At 47.5% G+C, this 19,394-nt stretch overlaps 1 protein-coding gene across 1 annotated transcript; it reads right to left on the bottom strand.

The window, feature by feature from the left end:
- Positions 1-18: 18 nt before the first annotated feature.
- hmga2 (high mobility group AT-hook 2) lies at positions 19-17,562 on the bottom strand. Its single transcript, XM_083757862.1, has 5 exons — positions 17,286-17,562; positions 12,890-12,976; positions 8,856-8,906; positions 2,039-2,071; positions 19-108 (listed from the first exon to the last, which is right to left on the bottom strand). The coding sequence occupies exons 1-5, from the start codon at positions 17,433-17,435 to the stop codon at positions 70-72; spliced, it is 360 nt and encodes a 119-aa protein (XP_083613988.1). The 5' UTR covers positions 17,436-17,562; the 3' UTR covers positions 19-69.
- Positions 17,563-19,394: the final 1,832 nt, after the last annotated feature.

A 19,394-nucleotide genomic window follows, 5' to 3' on the forward strand; every position in this document is an offset into this window, starting at 1 on the left:
ACAGTACAGTCAGAGGGTTTTATGCAGATCTGAGGTAGAGGCTGTGCTGCTCCTCTCCTCTGGGGGGCGCTAGTCCTCCTCGGGAGAATCCTCCATGTCTTCCTCTTCCTGTGGAGCACAGGAAATGATGGGTTAAATGTGAAGTCGGAGGGGCGAATGGTTCTCGAGTTACGTAGATTACAGACGCACGTCCGTACACACACGTTTATGTCGTACGCAGTGATGTAAACAGGTGTTCAATGTAATGAGTCCCCAGATGCAGGGATGGTCTTTTAGATCAGTGATGTAAACAGGTGTTCAATGTAATGAGTCCCAGGATGCAGGATGGTCTTTTAGATCAGTGATGTAAACAGGTGTTCAATGTAATGAGTCCCAGGATGCAGGATGGTCTTTTAGATCAGTGATGTAAACAGGTTTTCAATGTAATGAGTCCCAGGATGCAGGGATGGTCTTTTAGATCAGTGATGTAAACAGGTGTTCAATGTAATGAGTCCCAGGATGCAGGGATGGTCTTTTAGATCAGTGATGTAAACAGGTGTTCAATGTAATGAGTCCCAGGATGCAGGGATGGTCTTTTAGATCAGTGATGTAAACAGGTGTTCAATGTAATGAGTCCCAGGATGCAGGGATGGTCTTTTAGATCAGTGATGTAAACAGGTGTTCAATGTAATGAGTCCCAGGATGCAGGGATGGTCTTTTAGATCAGTGATGTAAACAGGTTTTCAATGTAATGAGTCCCAGGATGCAGGGATGGTCTTTTAGATCAGTGATGTAAACAGGTTTTCAATGTAATGAGTCCCAGGATGCAGGATGGTCTTTTAGATCAGTGATGTAAACAGGTTTTCAATGTAATGAGTCCCAGGATGCAGGGATGGTCTTTTAGATCAGTGATGTAAACAGGTTTTCAATGTAATGAGTCCCAGGATGCAGGGATGGTCTTTTAGATCAGTGATGTAAACAGGTTTTCAATGTAATGAGTCCCAGGATGCAGGGATGGTCTTTTAGATCAGTGATGTAAACAGGTTTTCAATGTAATGAGTCCCAGGATGCAGGGATGGTCTAAAGTAGAATAAAAAAAACAGTACAGTAGTACAGTAGCGTTGTTTTATTGCGTCCCTTAAAGGGCCACTTCACCCCTTTTGCAACCAGATCTTATTTTAATGATGTTTGGGAGACAATAAACACTTTCCTGGGGTTTGATCGCAGTCCCGCCCCCTTTCATGACGACGCCAGGCCCAGTCCCGCCCCCTTTCATGACGACGCCAGGCCCAGTCCCGCCCCCTTTCATGACGACGCCAGGCCCAGTCCCGCCCCCTTTCATGACGACGCCAGGCCCAGTCCCGCCCGCTTTCATGACGACGCCAGGCCCAGTCCCGCCCGCTTTCATGACGACGCCAGGCCCAGTCCGCTCCCTGTCATGATGACGCCAGGCCCAGTCCCGCCCCCTTTCATGACGACGCCAGGCCCAGTCCCGCCCCCTTTCATGACGACGCCAGGCCCAGTCCCGCCCGCTTTCATGATGACGCCAGGCCCAGTCCCGCTCCCTGTCATGATGACGCCAGGCCCAGTCCCGCCCCCTGTCATGACGACGCCAGGCCCAGTCCCGCCCCCTGTCATGATGACGCCAGGCCCAGTCCCGCCCCCTGTCATGATGACGCCAGGCCCAGTCCCGCCCCCTGTCATGATGACGCCAGGCCCAGGAAATAGTTCCCAATGCATTTTTCCCATAGACATTTCAAAAAGTGTCTATTTAAAGACCTTTTAAGTGTCGTACGAAGCCAACTCGAGTCGTGACAAATCATGACAATATTTTGGACCAAACAAAAAATTACAAAGAAGAAAAGCAACAAAAAAAGTGTTTTCTTCTGTGGGTCTGGAACCCCCCCCCCGGCACACACACACACACACACACACACACACACACACACACACACACACACACACACACACACACACACACACAGAGTTGCACCACTCACTTCACACGGGTGTGATTTTTTTTTATGATTAAATTAGTAGTTAAATTAAATTTACTCACCTGAGCAGGTTCTTTGTGGACGACTTGCTGAGGCTGGAGAGACACAAGAGATTATTATTATTAATATTATTATTAACCCATTCTGACCTGAGATCAGATTCTACAAAATGTCTTCTACATCCTGACAGTTTTCCATTCTGACCTGAGATCAGATTCTACAAAGTGTCTTCTACATCCTGACAGTTTCTGAAAAAGCTATGTTTCTGTGTCAGTCGTTAATTATTATATTATTATTATTATTATTATTATTACTTCTATTACAGCACAAGTCGTCGGGATCGGGAATCGAACCCGCGGCTCTGCAGCCCAGGGTGCCCGGACCGCTAGGCCGGTGGCACCGGGCCAAGTTCTTCCTATTCTGTAGGACCAACCCTGGCTTAGGACACGTGCACGCACTCACACACATGCGCACACACATGCACACACACACACACATGCGCACACACAAGCGTGCACGCACGCACACTCCGTCTGTCTGTCTCTCTCTACCCCTCCCCCATCCTTCGGAACACACAAGTTATGAATGAATGGCACCTATCAGGAGGAGGGGGGGGGATTAGGGGGGAATGTGCCCTGGGGGGAGGGGGGGGGGGGGGGGGGGTTAGGGGGGGGTCCTGGAATGTGGAGCATTCCATTCCTGAAGCGGAGGAAACAAGAAGCCTTTTGTTGGAGAGAGAGAGAAGTGTGTGTGTGTGTGTGTGTGTGTGTGTGTGTGTGTGTGTGTGTGTGTGTGTGAGTGTGCGTGCGTGTGCGTGTGTGCGCGCATGTGTGTGCGTGCATGTGTCTGTGTGCCCATGTGTGTGCGCGCACGTGTGCTGTGTGTGCATGTGTGCATTAGGGTTGGGTGACGATACGAATACATCGTCAATCGCGAATATACGAATCCAATCGCCGAATATTTTTATTAGGCGATTTTTCGGGACGATTTTTAACCTGTAAAGTGTGCGCAACATCAGAATCAATTTGGGCCAGCAAAGTAGTAACAGCGGCCGGGTGGAAATCCCCTCCTCCCGTTATAATGGTATGGTCCCGACTCCCAGTCCCCGCAGCCGTGATGCTCAGTTGCTCACTGTGAGCCGAGGGAGCCGAGCCGAGGAAGGCTACTGTTACTGTACTGTAGCCTACATGTTGTTTACGGTCCGGAGTCCAGACCCATGCAGTTTAATAATATACAGTCACAACAGAATGCACACTGCTGTCTCGTGTCTCATCACAATCCCAATGCGCCACCCGTGAAGTCGGGGGGGAAAAATAAAAAACAGGCTGGTAGTGTTAGTATAGATGAAGTTCAGTGTGTTGAATCAGTAGCTACACGCTAAGCCAACGCTAAGCTAAGCTAACGATCCCCGAGCCTATACTGTATAGGCTCGGGGATCGTTAGCCAGCGCTGCAAAAATAGACAGATCTACAAGCTCTCAACGCGGAGCGAACGGTGCTGCAGAAACAGGCAGGACGCGGCGCCTTCAGAGCCTGTGAATCAGCAGCAGCATGTGGGCGCCCCTCTGAGCCTCCGACGCCGGTGCGGGGAGGCAAGACTTCTCCAGGAGAAGTTACTAGGGCAGGCAGGCTACATGTTTAACACTGTCACCAGCCAGTGGTTGTGATGTTAGCTTAGCTTGCAGCTGCTTGTCCGTTCCAACTTCCAACCACTTCATCTAAACTTATTTCTTATTTTGTTACCCTGGTTGTGCTGCAAAAACAGACGGATCTACAAGCTCTCAACGCGTAGCGAACAGAGCTGCAAAAACAGGCAGGACGCGGCGCCTTGAGAGCTTGTAGATCTGGCTTTTTTGCGACATGCAGTGAGCTGTTCTCACTTTACTTTAATGACACGAATACATCGTCAATCGCCGATTTTTAGACAGACGATTGGCGATTGAAAAAATTTGGCATATCGCCCAACCTTAGTGTGCATCTATGTGTGCATGCATGCATGTATCCATGTATGCGTGCGTGCGCGTGCACGCGTGTGTGTGTGCGCGCGCATGTGTGTGTGTGTGTGTAGAGCTGAATTCCGGCCACAAGGGGGCAGCACGTGGCGCGGCCCACCATTGCCGTTTGACCTATGACCACACGTGACCCCATGTGACCCCTGAGAACTCCTCCTCCTCATTTATCATTAACACATTTACATACTAATTTAACTAATTGGTTATTGTCGACAATCTGCTGAGTGGTGCAATGACAACTTCCTGGACCTAAAACTCATGGAACAAAGAAAAATGAAGACTGAAAAGCGTTGTCCAGGGTGTTTTAGAGGAGGGAGGAGAGTCTGGGACGTGTGGAGCGTTGTCCAGGGTGTTTTAGAGAAGGGAGAAGAGTCTGGGACGTGTGGAGCATTGTCCAGGGTGTTTTAGAGGAGGGAGAAGAGTCTAGGACGTGTGGAGCGTTGTCCAGGGTGTTTTAGAGGAGGGAGAAGAGTCTGGGACGTGTGGAGCGTTGTCCAGGGTGTTTTAGAGAAGGAAGAAGAGTCTAGGACGTGTGGAGAGTTGTCCAGGGTGTTTTAGAGAAGGGAGAAGAGTCTGGGACGTGTGGAGCGTTGTCCAGGGTGTTTTAGAGAAGGGAGAAGAGTCTGGGACGTGTGGAGCGTTGTCCAGGGTGTTTTAGAGAAGGGAGGAGAGTCTAGGACGTGTGGAGCGTTGTCCAGGGTGTTTTAGAGAAGGAAGAAGAGTCTAGGACGTGTGGAGCGTTGTCCAGGGTGTTTTAGAGAAGGGAGAAGAGTCTTGGACGTGTGGAGCGTTGTCCAGGGTGTTTTAGAGAAGGGAGAAGAGTCTGGGACGTGTGGAGCGTTGTCCAGGGTGTTTTAGAGAAGGGATAAGAGTCTGGGACGTGTGGAGCGTTGTCCAGGGTGTTTTAGAGAAGGGAGGAGAGTCTAGGACGTGTGGAGCGTTGTCCAGGGTGTTTTAGAAAAGGGAGAAGAGTCTTGGACGTGTGGAGCGTTGTCCAGTGTGTTTTAGAGAAGGGAGGAGAGTCTGGGACGTGTGGAGCGTTGTCCAGGGTGTTTTAGAGAAGGAAGAAGAGTCTGGGACGTATGGAGCGTTGTCCAGGGTGTTTTAGAGAAGGGAGAAGATTCTGGGACGTGTGGAGCGTTGTCCAGGGTGTTTTAGAGAAGGGAGAAGAGTCTGGGACGTGTGGAGCGTTGTCCAGGGTGTTTTAGAGAAGAGAGAAGAGTCTGGGACGTGTGGAGCGTTGTCCGGTGTGTTTTAGAGAAGGACGAAGAGTCTGGGACGTGTGGAGCATTGTCCAGGGTGTTTTAGAGAAGGGTGAAGAGTCTAGGACGTGTGGAGCGTTGTCCAGGGTGTTTTAGAGAAGGTAGAAGAGTCTGGGACGTGTGGAGCGTTGTCCAGGGTGTTTTAGAGAAGGGAGAAGAGTCTAGGACGTGTGGAGCATTGTCCAGGGTGTTTTAGAGAAGGGAGAAGAGTCTGGGACGTGTGGGGCGTTGTCCAGGGTGTTTTAGAGAAGGGAGAAGAGTCTGGGACGTGTGGAGCGTTGTCCAGGGTGTTTTAGAGAAGGGAGAAGAGTCTAAGATGTGTGGAGCATTGTCCAGGGTGTTTTAGAGAAGGGAGAAGAGTCTGGGACGTGTGGAGCGTTGTCCAGGGTGTTTTAGAGAAGGGAGAAGAGTCTAAGATGTGTGGAGCGTTGTCCAGGGTGTTTTAGAGAAGGGAGAAGAGTCTGGGACGTGTGGAGCGTTGTCCAGGGTGTTTTAGAGAAGGGAGAAGAGTCTGGGACGTGTGGAGCGTTGTCCAGGGTGTTTTAGAGAAGGGAGAAGAGTCTAAGATGTGTGGAGCATTGTCCAGGGTGTTTTAGAGAAGGGAGAAGAGTCTGGGACGTGTGGAGCGTTGTCCAGGGTGTTTTAGAGAAGGGAGAAGAGTCTAAGATGTGTGGAGCGTTGTCCAGGGTGTTTTAGAGAAGGGAGAAGAGTCTGGGACGTGTGGAGCGTTGTCCAGGGTGTTTTAGAGAAGGGAGAAGAGTCTGGGACGTGTGGAGCGTTGTCCAGGGTGTTTTAGAGAAGGGAGAAGATTCTGGGACGTGTGGAGCGTTGTCCAGGGTGTTTTAGAGAAGGGAGAAGAGTCTGGGACGTGTGGAGCGTTGTCCAGGGTGTTTTAGAGAAGGGAGAAGAGTCTGGGACGTGTGGAGCGTTGTCCGGTGTGTTTTAGAGAAGGACGAAGAGTCTGGGACGTGTGGAGCATTGTCCAGGGTGTTTTAGAGAAGGGTGAAGAGTCTAGGACGTGTGGAGCGTTGTCCAGGGTGTTTTAGAGAAGGGAGAAGAGTCTGGGACGTGTGGAGCGTTGTCCAGGGTTTTTTAGAGAAGGGAGAAGAGTCTAGGACGTGTGGAGCATTGTCCAGGGTGTTTTAGAGAAGGGAGAAGAGTCTGGGACGTGTGGGGCGTTGTCCAGGGTGTTTTAGAGAAGGGAGAAGAGTCTGGGACGTGTGGAGCGTTGTCCAGGGTGTTTTAGAGAAGGGAGAAGAGTCTAAGATGTGTGGAGCATTGTCCAGGGTGTTTTAGAGAAGGGAGAAGAGTCTGGGACGTGTGGAGCGTTGTCCAGGGTGTTTTAGAGGAGGGAGAAGAGTCTAGGACATGTGGAGCGTTGTCCAGGGTGTTTTAGAGAAGGGAGAAGAGTCTAGGACGTGTGGAGCGTTGTCCAGGGTGTTTTAGAGAAAGAAGAAGAGTCTGGGACGTGTGGAGAGTTGTCCAGGGTGTTTTAGAGAAGGAAGAAGAGTCTGGGACGTGTGGAGCGTTGTCCAGGGTGTTTTAGAGAAGGGAGAAGAGTCTGGGACGTGTGGAGCGTTGTCCAGGGTGTTTTAGAGAAGGGAGAAGAGTCTGGGACGTGTGGAGCATTGTCCAGGGTGTTTTAGAGAAGGGAGAAGAGTCTTGGATGTGTGGAGCGTTGTCCAGGGTGTTTTAGAGAAGGGAGGAGAGTCTAGGACGTGTGGAGCGTTGTCCAGGGTGTTTTAGAGAAGGGAGAAGAGTCTAGGACGTGTGGAGCGTTGTCCAGGGTGTTTTAGAGAAGGGAGAAGAGTCTGGGACGTGTGGAGCGTTGTCCAGGGTGTTTTAGGGTCCCCTCCATATGTGACGAATGCAAATCATCACACAATGCCAATGCATTTGGCTTCCTGGGCATTCCTGCAATCTGCAGGCCTACACACACACACACACACCGTGCGCGAGTACACACACACACACACACACACACACACACACACACACGTTGGCAAAGAAGTCTTCGACGGACGGACGGACGGACGGACGGAGGCTATAAAAATACTTTTAGTGGTTGACACCACAACACCCCCCCCCCACACACACACACACACACACACACACACACACGGGCACACACACCTGTTCTAACCCACATTAAACCGCAAACATTTCTCCTCTCTCTCTCTCTCTCTCTCTTTCTCTCTCTCTCTCTCTCTCGGTCTGTGCTGGACATCGGCCAATCCTGGCACCTGCACCCGCCCGCCCACGCCCACGCACACACACACACACACACACACACACGCAAGTGAGAATCTAGATCTGCCACTATCAGCTGTTGGCTGTGTGTGTGTGTGTGTGTGTGTGTATGTGGGGGGGGGTTGTCAGAAAAGGCACAACCTTGGTTAGTTCCTGCCAGCTGTGTGTGTGTGTGTGTGTGTGTGTGTGTGTGTGTGTGTGTGTGTGTGTGTGTGTGTGTGGCGTGCGTGCGTGCGTGCGTGCGTGCGTGCGATACTGGGAATGAAAGCGCTCTTGTTACGGTGACAGACAGACAGACAGACAGACAGACAGACAGACAGACAGACAGACAGACAGACAGACAGACAGACAGACAGACAGACAGACAGACAGACAGACAGACAGACAGACAGACAGACAGACAGACAGACAGACAGACAGACAGACAGACAGACAGACATACATACAGACAGACAGACACTATAGGCTCATACATAATCCAGTTTTTGGTGATGGCTTATCACCGCGGTGTAGTTTTTAAAGGGTTGTAAAACTACACCATTACGTCAGTCGCGGTGATGATCAGCTATCACCGCGGACACAAACCCATCTCTCTGTTTTTACTATCAGACAAGTCTTTATCACCCCGTTCACTGATTGGTCTAGAAGTTGGGTAAACCACAGGGAGGCGGGGTCAATCCTTAAGGACATCACCTGTCCTTAAGGAGTATGATGGCCTCAACTCTTATCACCGTTTTAGGTGATAAGCTATCACCTAAAACGGTGATAACCTATCACCAAAAACTGGAGTATGTATGAGCCTTAAGGGTTGCCAGGTTGGCAGTCAGGCAGGCAGAACTGAAGACAGGAACTCTATTTTACTTGGAAAACTCCTTCTGTTGCCCTTCCCCAACAGGCTATTAGCTAACATGAGCCTCGTGTTCCCCAACAGGCTATTAGCTAACATGAGCCTCGTGTTCCCCAACAGGCTATTAGCTAACATGAGCCTCGTGTTCCCCAACAGGCTATTAGCTAACATGAGCCTCGTGTTCCCCAACAGGCTATTAGCTAACATGAGCCTCGTATATGTGTTCAGAAGCATTCATAGTGAGTTAGCAACGATTTCATCATCACCTTTTTTCGACCGCGGGCAAGATCGTGAGTGAGTGAGTGAGTGAGTGAGTGAGTGAATGAATATATTGATAAGATAAGATAAGATGAACTCACCCATATTGATAAGATAAGATGAACTCACCCATATTGATAAGATAAGATGAACTCACCCATATTGATAAGATAAGATAAGATGAACTCACCCATATTGATAAGATAAGATGAACTCACCCATATTGATAAGATAAGATAAGATGAACTCACCCATTTCCTGGGTCTCCCTCGCGGTCTCTTCCCTCCGCTCGCTTCGGGAGTCTGAAAATAAAGAATATGTAAATGATATGCTAATGAATATGTTAATAATATATGAATAATCACAGTGATGATGTGTACAATCAGTCTGTTAACGCAGATTATGTACAGTGTGTGTGTGTGTGTGTGTGTGTGTGTGTGTGTGTGTGTGTGTGTGTGTGTGTGTGTGTGTGTGTGTGTGTGTGTTTATATTCAGCAGCCATGGGCATTATACCCACAGAGGGTTCCAACAACTTGGGATGCCCAAACATGAGGCAAAAAGGCTGGCAAAGTATCGTGGTGTCTCTGCTATGATTGGCAGCCGTCACATATGGCGGAGACGCTGCTACTTATAGCCATAGATAGATGCTGAGTGACGTGCCTGTTGTAACATGAAAACACATGCCATGATTTTGTAAGTGTAACTTTTAAAATGTGTACGTGCGTGTGCGTGTGTGCGTGTGCGTGTGTGTGTGTGTGCGTGTGTGCGTGTGTGTACTGTACACCACAGATTATCTACACAGGCATGACACGCAATCGTCATGCCTGACTCACACCCATGGAACTCCAGAACATGCTCCCTCCCTCCACGCCCTGGTACGCAGTGCCCTCAGCGTTGCCCACATAAAACATTCGGTCAGGTGGATTCTGCTTTCAGACCGGACCCGACCCGACCCGACCGGACAAGGGAAGCAACGGTCTATAAACACAACACCAGATATCTGTCTGAACACCTGAACGTGTCTAGAGAGCTCTGTCTCCTATAAACACAACACCAGATATCTGTCTGAACACCTGAACGTGTCCAGAGCTCTGTCTCCTATAAACACAACACCAGATATCTGTCTAAACACCTGAACGTGTCCACAGAGCTCTGTCTCCTATAAACACAACACCAGATATCTGTCTGAACACCTGAACGTGTCCAGAGAGCTCTGTCTCCTATAAACACAACACCAGATATCTGTCTAAACACCTGAACGTGTCCAGAGCTCTGTCTCCTATAAACACAACACCAGATATCTGTCTGAACACCTGAACGTGTCCAGAGCTCTGTCTCCTATAAACACAACACCAGATATCTGTCTGAACACCTGAACGTGTCCACAGAGCTCTGTCTCCTATAAACACAACACCAGATATCTGTCTGAACACCTGAACGTGTCCAGAGCTCTGTCTCCTATAAACACAACACCAGATATCTGTCTAAACACCTGAACGTGTCCAGAGCTCTGTCTCCTATAAACACAACACCAGATATCTGTCTAAACACCTGAACGTGTCCACAGAGCTCTGTCTCCTATAAACACAACACCAGATATCTGTCTAAACACCTGAACGTGTCCACAGAGCTCTGTCTCCTATAAACACAACACCAGATATCTGTCTGAACACCTGAACGTGTCCAGAGCTCTGTCTCCTATAAACACAACACCAGATATCTGTCTGAACACCTGAACGTATCCAGAACTCTGTCTCCTATAAACACAACACCAGATATCTGTCTGAACACCTGAACGTGTCCAGAGCTCTGTCTCCTATAAACACAACACCAGATATCTGTCTAAACACCTGAACGTGTCCAGAGCTCTGTCTCCTATAAACACAACACCAGATATCTGTCTGAACACCTGAACGTGTCCAGAACTCTGTCTATAAACACAACACCAGATATCTGTCTGAACACCTGAACGTGTCCAGAGCTCTGTCTCCTATAAACACAACACCAGATATCTGTCTGAACACCTGAACGTGTCCAGAACTCTGTCTATAAACACAACACCAGATATGTGTCTAAACACCTGAACGTGTCCACAGAGCTCTGTCTCCTATAAACACAACACCAGATATCTGTCTGAACACCTGAACGTGTCCACAGAGCTCTGTCTCCTATAAACACAACACCAGATATCTGTCTGAACACCTGAACGTGGCCAATTCAGACAGCCGGCAATGAGTGAAATGCTTAATCTCCGACTGTGACACATCTAGGGGCCACAATCTGCATTCAAAGATGTTCCTAGAAGCTTCTGAGAAAAAAAAACCCTGTCAAAATGACAGGCAAATCGACTAATGATAAAGCTTCTAGGAACATCTTTGAATGCAGAGTGTGGCCCCTAAATGTGTCACAAAGACTACATTTGTTTATTGTTAGCGTGGGACTGATGATCGAACCCTACAAACCCTCCCGATCAGCCGACGCAGGGAAGCTGGAAGTACCCTCACTAAAAACGCCGGGACAACAACGCTCCACACGTCCCACACTCTGGGACAACGCTCCACACGTCCCAAACTCTTCTCCCTTCTGGCTCCAAAACTATGGGATGAACTTCCCATTGCAGTCACAACTGCAGATTCACTCCCAATCTTCCGCCGTAGTCTGAAAACCCACCTCTTCAGACTCCATCATGGCCCGTAGCACTTACGTACCCTAGCCCCTTAGATAGCACTTTGTGTAGACTTAGGTAGCATTTTGGTCACTGATAAATGATAAATGCCAAAAATTGTAAATTGACTACGTTTGTGGACGGACACTAAAGGCTGCCCCACAACAAAAACAATGTGAACCCAAAGTCATGTATGTATATGTACATAGTCATGTTCATAGCTAGGAATGTTGAGGTATGACATTATTTATTGCACAGCCCCAGAAAGTGTTAAATTGAACGTTAATTTTTTTTACCTATCGTTTTATAGTGGATTATTTACTTTTGGGGCAAGTGTCCATGCATGACCTTTGGGCAAGTCGAGCATGACCTGTACTTGACCTTTGGGCAAGTCGAGCATGACCTGTACTTGACCTTTGGGCAAGTACACCACAGCTCTGATAGAGGAGATGTTGGATCAACCACAGCTCTGATAGAGGAGATGTTGGATTAACCACAGCTCTGATAGAGGAGATGTTGGGTCAACCACAGCTCTGATAGAGGAGATGTTGGGTCAACCACAGCTCTGATAGAGGAGATGTTAGATCAACCACAGCTCTGATACAGGAGATGTTGGATCAACCACAGCTCTGATAGAGGAGATGTTGAATCAACCACAGCTCTGATAGAGATGTTGGATCAACCACAGCTCTGATAGAGGAGATGTTGAATCAACCACAGCTCTGATAGAGGAGATGTTGGATCAACAACAGCTCTGATAGAGGAGATGTTGAATCAACCACAGCTCTGATAGAGGAGATGTTGGATCAACAACAGCTCTGATAGAGGAGATGTTGAATCAACCACAGCTCTGATAGAGGAGATGTTGGATCAACAACAGCTCTGATAGAGGAGATGTTGAATCAACCACAGCTCTGATAGAGATGTTGGATCAACCACAGCTCTGATAGAGGAGATGTTGAATCAACCACAGCTCTGATAGAGGAGATGTTGGATCAACAACAGCTCTGATAGAGGAGATGTTGGATCAACAACAGCTCTGATAGAGGAGATGTTGGATCAGCCACAGCTCTGCTCATGAGGGGAGACACAACGCAAGTGTGACAAAAAAGAACAGCTCAACACCATCCAGGTCTGGTCAGACAGACCAGACCATCCAGGTCTGGTCTGGTCTGGTCTGGTCTGGTCTGGTCTGGTCTGGTCTGATCCAGGTCTGGTCAGTCGCCGGCCGCGTGCTCCAAACGAGCGCGCGCGCCACAATTTCACGGGACAGCGCCCACGTGAATACACGGACCCCCATTTGACGTGCGTGCATGCCTGCGTGCGTGCCTGTGTGCATGCGTGCCTGTGTGCATGCGTGCCTGTGTGCATGCGTGCCTGCGTGCCTGTGTGCCTGCGTGCCTGCGTGCCTGTGTGCATGCCTGCGTACGTGCCTGTGTGCGTGCGTGCCTGCGTGCCTGTGTGCGTGCGTGCCTGTGTGCGTGCGTGCCTGTGTGCGTGCGTGCCTGTGTGCGTGCGTGCCTGCGTGCCTGTGTGCGTGCGTGCCTGTGTGCGTGCGTGCCTGTGTGCGTGCGTGCCTGTGTGCGTGCGTGCCTGTGTGCGTGCGTGTGCGTGACACACCTTGGTCGCTGCCTTGGACGGACCTTTGTTCTTGCTGCCCTTAGGACGTCCTCGAGGTCGTTTGGGGACGGGCTCTCCTATTGGCTCCTGGAGAGAGAGAGAGAGAGAGAGAGAGAGAGAGAGAGAGAGAGAGAGAGAATTAGAATTTGTAACCATTGGTTATGACAGCAGAAATATGGAATAGTTGTGACAATGAACAAAACCAAGGGCTCGCAACTCACTTTGTAATGCTCCAGGTCAGTCTACTCTATTCACCTGCCTGCTGTGATGGTGAATAAATACCTGGAGCATTAACTACAAAGTGAGTTGCGAGCTCTTGCTTTTGGTCATGATATCTGTTAGTCTAACAGTTTGGCTCAGCACCCAGACCGGAGGATGTGCTCCTGTTTTATCTTATTCTGATAGTTGTGACAATGACCACACATTTTGCAATTCAATCTATAAATGTTTAAAGATAATATCTTCGCCTGGAAAGGAGCCAGCGTAGGTGGTTCGGCCATCTGGTTAGGATGCCTCTCGGGCGTCTCCATAGGGAGGTCCTCGAGGCACGTCCCACTGGGAGGAGACCCCAGGGCAGACCAAAGGACCAGATGGATTATATCTCCACTGGGAGGAGACCCCGGGGCAGACCAAGGACCAGATGGATTATATCTCCACTGGGAGGAGACCCCGGGCAGACCAAGGAGCAGATGGATTATATCTCCACTGGGAGGAGACCCCGGGGCAGACCAAGGACCAGTTGGAGGAAACACATCGAGTCACTGGCCTTGGAACGCCTCGGGATCCCCCAGGAGGAAGTCACTAATGTTGCTCTGGAGAGGGAAGTCTGGAGCTCTCTGGTGGAGCTGTTGCCCCCGCGACCCGACTACGGATAAGCGGTTGAAGATGGATGGATGGATGGATGGATGGTCGATAAATATAAAACATTATTATAAACCTTTTATCATATATTATCTCGGCCATGTGACTCAACTATATGTCTTCCTTTGTTTTGCCTTCTTACTAGGGGTCCACGATTATGAAATTCTGAGCGATATCAGATTATTTTCAGGTCATATCTTCCGATAATTGTGTTGATGATGCTAATGAAGGCTCTGTTATATATACACAGACAGACAGATACAGAGATCTCCATGTGGGACACAGACAGACAGATACAGAGATCTCCATGTGGGACACAGACAGACAGATACAGAGATCTCCATGTGGGACACAGACAGACAGATACAGAGATCTCCATGTGGGACACAGACAGACAGATACAGAGATCTCCATGTGGGACACAGACAGACATATACAGAGATCTCCATGTGGGACACAGACAGGCAGATACGGAGATCTCCATGTGGGACACAGACAGGCAGATACAGAGATCTCCATGTGGGACACAGACAGACAGATACAGAGATCTCCATGTGGGACACAGACAGACAGATACAGAGATCTCCATGTGGGACACAGACAGACATATACAGAGATCTCCATGTGGGACACAGACAGGCAGATACGGAGATCTCCATGTGGGACACAGACAGGCAGATACAGAGATCTCCATGTGGGACACAGACAGACAGATACAGAGATCTCCATGTGGGACACAGACAGACAGATACAGAGATCTCCATGTGGGACACAGACAGACAGATACAGAGATCTCCATGTGGGACACAGACAGACAGATACAGAGATCTCCATGTGGGACGCAGACAGACAGATACAGAGATCTCCATGTGGGACACAGACAGACAGATACAGAGATCTCCATGTGGGACACAGACAGACAGATACAGAGATCTCCATGTGGGACACAGACAGACAGATACAGAGATCTCCATGTGGGACACAGACAGATAGTTAAAACGGGTGCTATGACCAGTTGACAACGGGTATTATTAGGTTCCCAAGTTGCATCGTTCTCAAGTAGGCCGGTGGGCGACGGGCACGTACAGGTCTAGTAATACTAATGGTTCTGTTCCATTCTGGTCTGTAACTCTGAGAGTGTAACACATGGAACCAAATGGACCCTTATGGGTCTGTAACTCTGAGAGTGTAACACATGGAACCAAATGGACCCTTACGGGTCTGTAACTCTGAGAGTGTAACACATGGAACCAAATGGACCCTTACAGGTCTGTAACTCTGAGAGTGTAACACTCTTAGAGTAACGGGGGTCATTAAATAAAACGTTTTTTAAAACCACCTTTAAAGCCATTTAAACATAAAAAATCTGATTGGTCGGTCACATGGAGGATCTGATTGGTCGGTGAGGTCGCTTCGCTTTGTTGTGGAAATTAAACCAAAAAAAAAACAAAGCGCTTTGATTGGCTGATGATTCCACTCCTTCATGTATGTTGTGAGAGCTTGTAGATCTGATCTGATCTACACACGGTATGATGTTGTGCAATAACTTTAAGACTGACTTTATAGTGCGTGCGCACACACACACACACACACACACACACACACACACACACACACACGTGCATGTAATATTAACGTTTAGATCTGCAAGTCCTAGCTCCTAAACTTTAAAAACACCAGCCTGCCACGCACTGGAACTACAGATCTCCAAGCCCTAGGCATTAGATCTAACAGACCATGCAGTCTCTGATGATCAAACAAACTGATCAAATTCATTAGCATTTTATTCATTGATGTCTTAATTATTAAACCTTAATAATCTCAGCAGTGTGTGTGTGTGTGTGTGTGTGTGTGTGTGTGTGTGTGTGTGGCGTGCGTGCGTGCGTGCGTGCGTGCGTGCGTGCGTGCGTGCGTGCGTGCGTGCGTGTGTGTGTGTGTGTGTGTGTGCGTGTGTGTGTGTGTGTGTGTGTGTGTGTGTGCGTGCGTGCAAATAAAGAGAAACATGTAGGCTATACTTTCTGGGGGTTCCAGTTAGTTAGATATAAATGCATTTACTTTCTGGGGGTTCCAGTTAGTTAGATATAAATACATTTACTTTCTGGGGGTTCCAGTTAGATAGATATAAATACATTTACTTTCTGGGGGTTCCAGTCAGTTAGATATAAATACATTTACTTTCTGGGGGTTCCAGTTAGTTAGATATAAATACATTTACTTTCTGGGGGTTCCAGTTAGATAGATATAAATACATTTAATTTCTGGGGGTTCCAGTTAGATAGATATAAATACATTTACTTTCTGGGGGTTCCAGTTAGATAGATATAAATACATTTACTTTCTGGGGGTTCCAGTTAGATAGATATAAATACATTTACTTTCTGGGGGTTCCAGTTAGTTAGATATAAATACATTTACTTTCTGGGGGTTCCAGTTAGATAGATATAAATACATTTACTTTCTGGGGGTTCCAGTTAGATAGATATAAATACATTTACTTTCTGGGGGTTCCAGTTAGTTAGATATAAATACATTTACTTTCTGGGGGTTCCAGTTAGTTAGATATAAATACATTTACTTTCTGGGGGTTCCAGTTAGATAGATATAAATACATTTACTTTCTGGGGGTTCCAGTTAGTTAGATATAAATACATTTACTTTCTGGGGGTTCCAGTTAGATAGATATAAATACATTTACTTTCTGGGGGTTCCAGTTAGTTAGATATAAATACATTTACTTTCTGGGGGTTCCAGTTAGTTAGATATAAATACATTTACTTTCTGGGGGTTCCAGTTAGTTAGATATAAATACATTTACTTTCTGGGGGTTCCAGTTAGATAGATATAAATACATTTACTTTCTGGGGGTTCCAGTTAGTTAGATATAAATACATTTACTTTCTGGGGGTTCCAGTTAGATAGATATAAATACATTTACTTTCTGGGGGTTCCAGTTAGATAGATATAAATACATTTACTTTCTGGGGGTTCCAGTTAGATAGATATAAATACATTTACTTTCTGGGGGTTCCAGTTAGTTAGATATAAATACATTTACTTTCTGGGGGTTCCAGTTAGTTAGATATAAATACATTTACTTTCTGGGGGTTCCTGTTAGTTAGATATAAATACATTTACTTTCTGGGGGTTCCAGTTAGTTAGATATAAATACATTTACTTTCTGGGGGTTCCAGTTAGTTAGATATAAATACATTTACTTTCTGGGGGTTCCAGTTAGATAGATATAAATACATTTACTTTCTGGGGGTTCCAGTTAGATAGATATAAATACATTTACTTTCTGGGGGTTCCAGTTAGATAGATATAAATACATTTACTTTCTGGGGGTTCCAGTTAGATAGATATAAATACATTTACTTTCTGGGGGTTCCAGTTAGATAGATATAAATACATTTACTTTCTGGGGGTTCCAGTTAGATAGATATAAATACATTTACTTTCTGTGGGTTCCAGTTAGATAGATATAAATACATTTACTTTCTGTGGGTTCCAGTTAGTTAGATATAAATACATTTACTTTCTGGGGGTTCCTGGGTCTTCCAGGGCGCCGCTTGGTCTGGCTCTCCTCCGCCGGGCTCCGGGTCTCTCCTGCCGGGGAAGGCTGCTCCTCTGAGCCCGCCGAGCAGCCCTGTTCTCCGGCCTGGGGCTGTCCCGACCGTCCGCTCATGTTTCCACCGACACTTCCACAACAGAACGAAACCCACGACGAGACCCTTGTTTTAATGTTTAATGTAATTTAATGTTAACCCTTAAACCCTCAGAACGAACCGAAGACCCACAAAAATATTATTATATCCTTTTATTCTGTTGTTGATGTTTTTAGGAAACCCCCCGAAATGTCCCCGTTCTGCTTAACCCTTCTGCTGCCGAGGAGCCGACTGACTGCTGCATGGGGGTTTACACACACACACACACACACACACACACACACACACACACACACACACACACACACACACACACACACACACACACACACACACACACACACACACACGCACGCACACACACGCGCGCTGGAGGAAAGCGAACAACGCGCGCACGCGCGCACACACACCGTTACAACCGGACGTCCTGGAGAGGAGAGGGGGAGTTGGGGGGGGGGGGGTGGAAGAACACAAAAACAAAACTAATATTGAGTATATTTTACCTAAAACGAAAATATTGTTAGGCTATTTTAAGGGCCGGTGAATCATGGGTTGGTTAAAATGAACCCTGGCTAATTGATTGATTGATTGATTGATTGATGTATTTATTAACAGTTTGCAGAATGGCTATACATTTCACATGAAGCACTGTAGACGACACACTGACTGGTTTACAACACGGTCCACCATGTTCAATTCATCACAACATTTAGAGACATATAGGCCCATATGGTCTAGACTCTAGCCCCATGGAATGTGTATGCTAATAAAAACAACTTTTTTAATAATAATAATAATAATAATATGAGCATCAATGAGCAATATTTAAAATATATATAGCCTATATATTTTTATTCCATATTGGGCTGGACCACACATGGACATTCCTATTGAGTGAAATAAATAAAATATTGAAGGTGTTTTTATTTTTTAATTGTAGTTATAGAGTGATGGTTCTGATTTAACCATTATGATGAGAATGTTTTTACTTTGATATTTTGTAAGTGAATAAGTCTGAACGAGGACCTTAAATTATAAGTCCAGACCACCTGAAAGATGGAAACACAAAGAGATTATACTAATGTTTAAGACCATACGATTACGAACCATTTTAGAACACTCAGAGTTGATGCACAATGAAAACAGACCCTTTTGAAAGAGGTTTGAATAAATTACAATGAGGTAATATCTTTCACCTTTAAAATGATTGAAAACCCTTAACAGATCCTTTTTAAACCATAGTAGCAAGACCAAAACATTAGTGATTGGAAGAAGCAAAAAGACATTTTTATTTTATTTTATTTTTTTAATCTTTTTATTAAAGTTTTTGTGACAAACCCAGGGGCAAGCATTAAACAGAGACATATCAAATATGAAAATAAAAAATAACTCAATCCCCTATCCCACCCACCCCCCACCCACAAGATAAATCAATTCTACAAAAACAATAATGTGTTGCATATCCGGATGTCCAAACACTCCAGTGACACTGCCACCCGTCTGGCACGTCCCACTGGGAGGAGACCCCGGGGCAGACCAAGGACCACGTCCCACTGGGAGGAGACCCCGGGGCAGACCAAGGACCACGTCCCACTGGGAGGAGACCCCGGGGCAGACCAAGGACCACGTCCCACTGGGAGGAGACCCCGGGGCAGACCAAGGACCACGTCCCACTGGGAGGAGACCCCGGGGCAGACCAAGGACCACGTCCCACTGGGAGGAGACCCCGGGGCAGACCAAGGACCACGTCCCACTGGGAGGAGACCCCGGGGCAGACCAAGGACCACGTCCCACTGGGAGGAGACCCCGGGGCAGACCAAGGACCACGTCCCACTGGCAGGAGACCCCGGGGCAGACCAAGGACCACGTCCCACTGGGAGGAGACCCCAGGGCAGACCAAGGACCACGTCCCACTGGGAGGAGACCCCGGGGCAGACCAAGGCGCAGTTGGAGGAAACACATCGACTCACTGGCCTTGG

Source organism: Protomyctophum parallelum (assembly GCF_964188405.1).
Source record: "Protomyctophum parallelum genome assembly, chromosome: 22".
Taxonomy (NCBI): domain Eukaryota; kingdom Metazoa; phylum Chordata; class Actinopteri; order Myctophiformes; family Myctophidae; genus Protomyctophum; species Protomyctophum parallelum.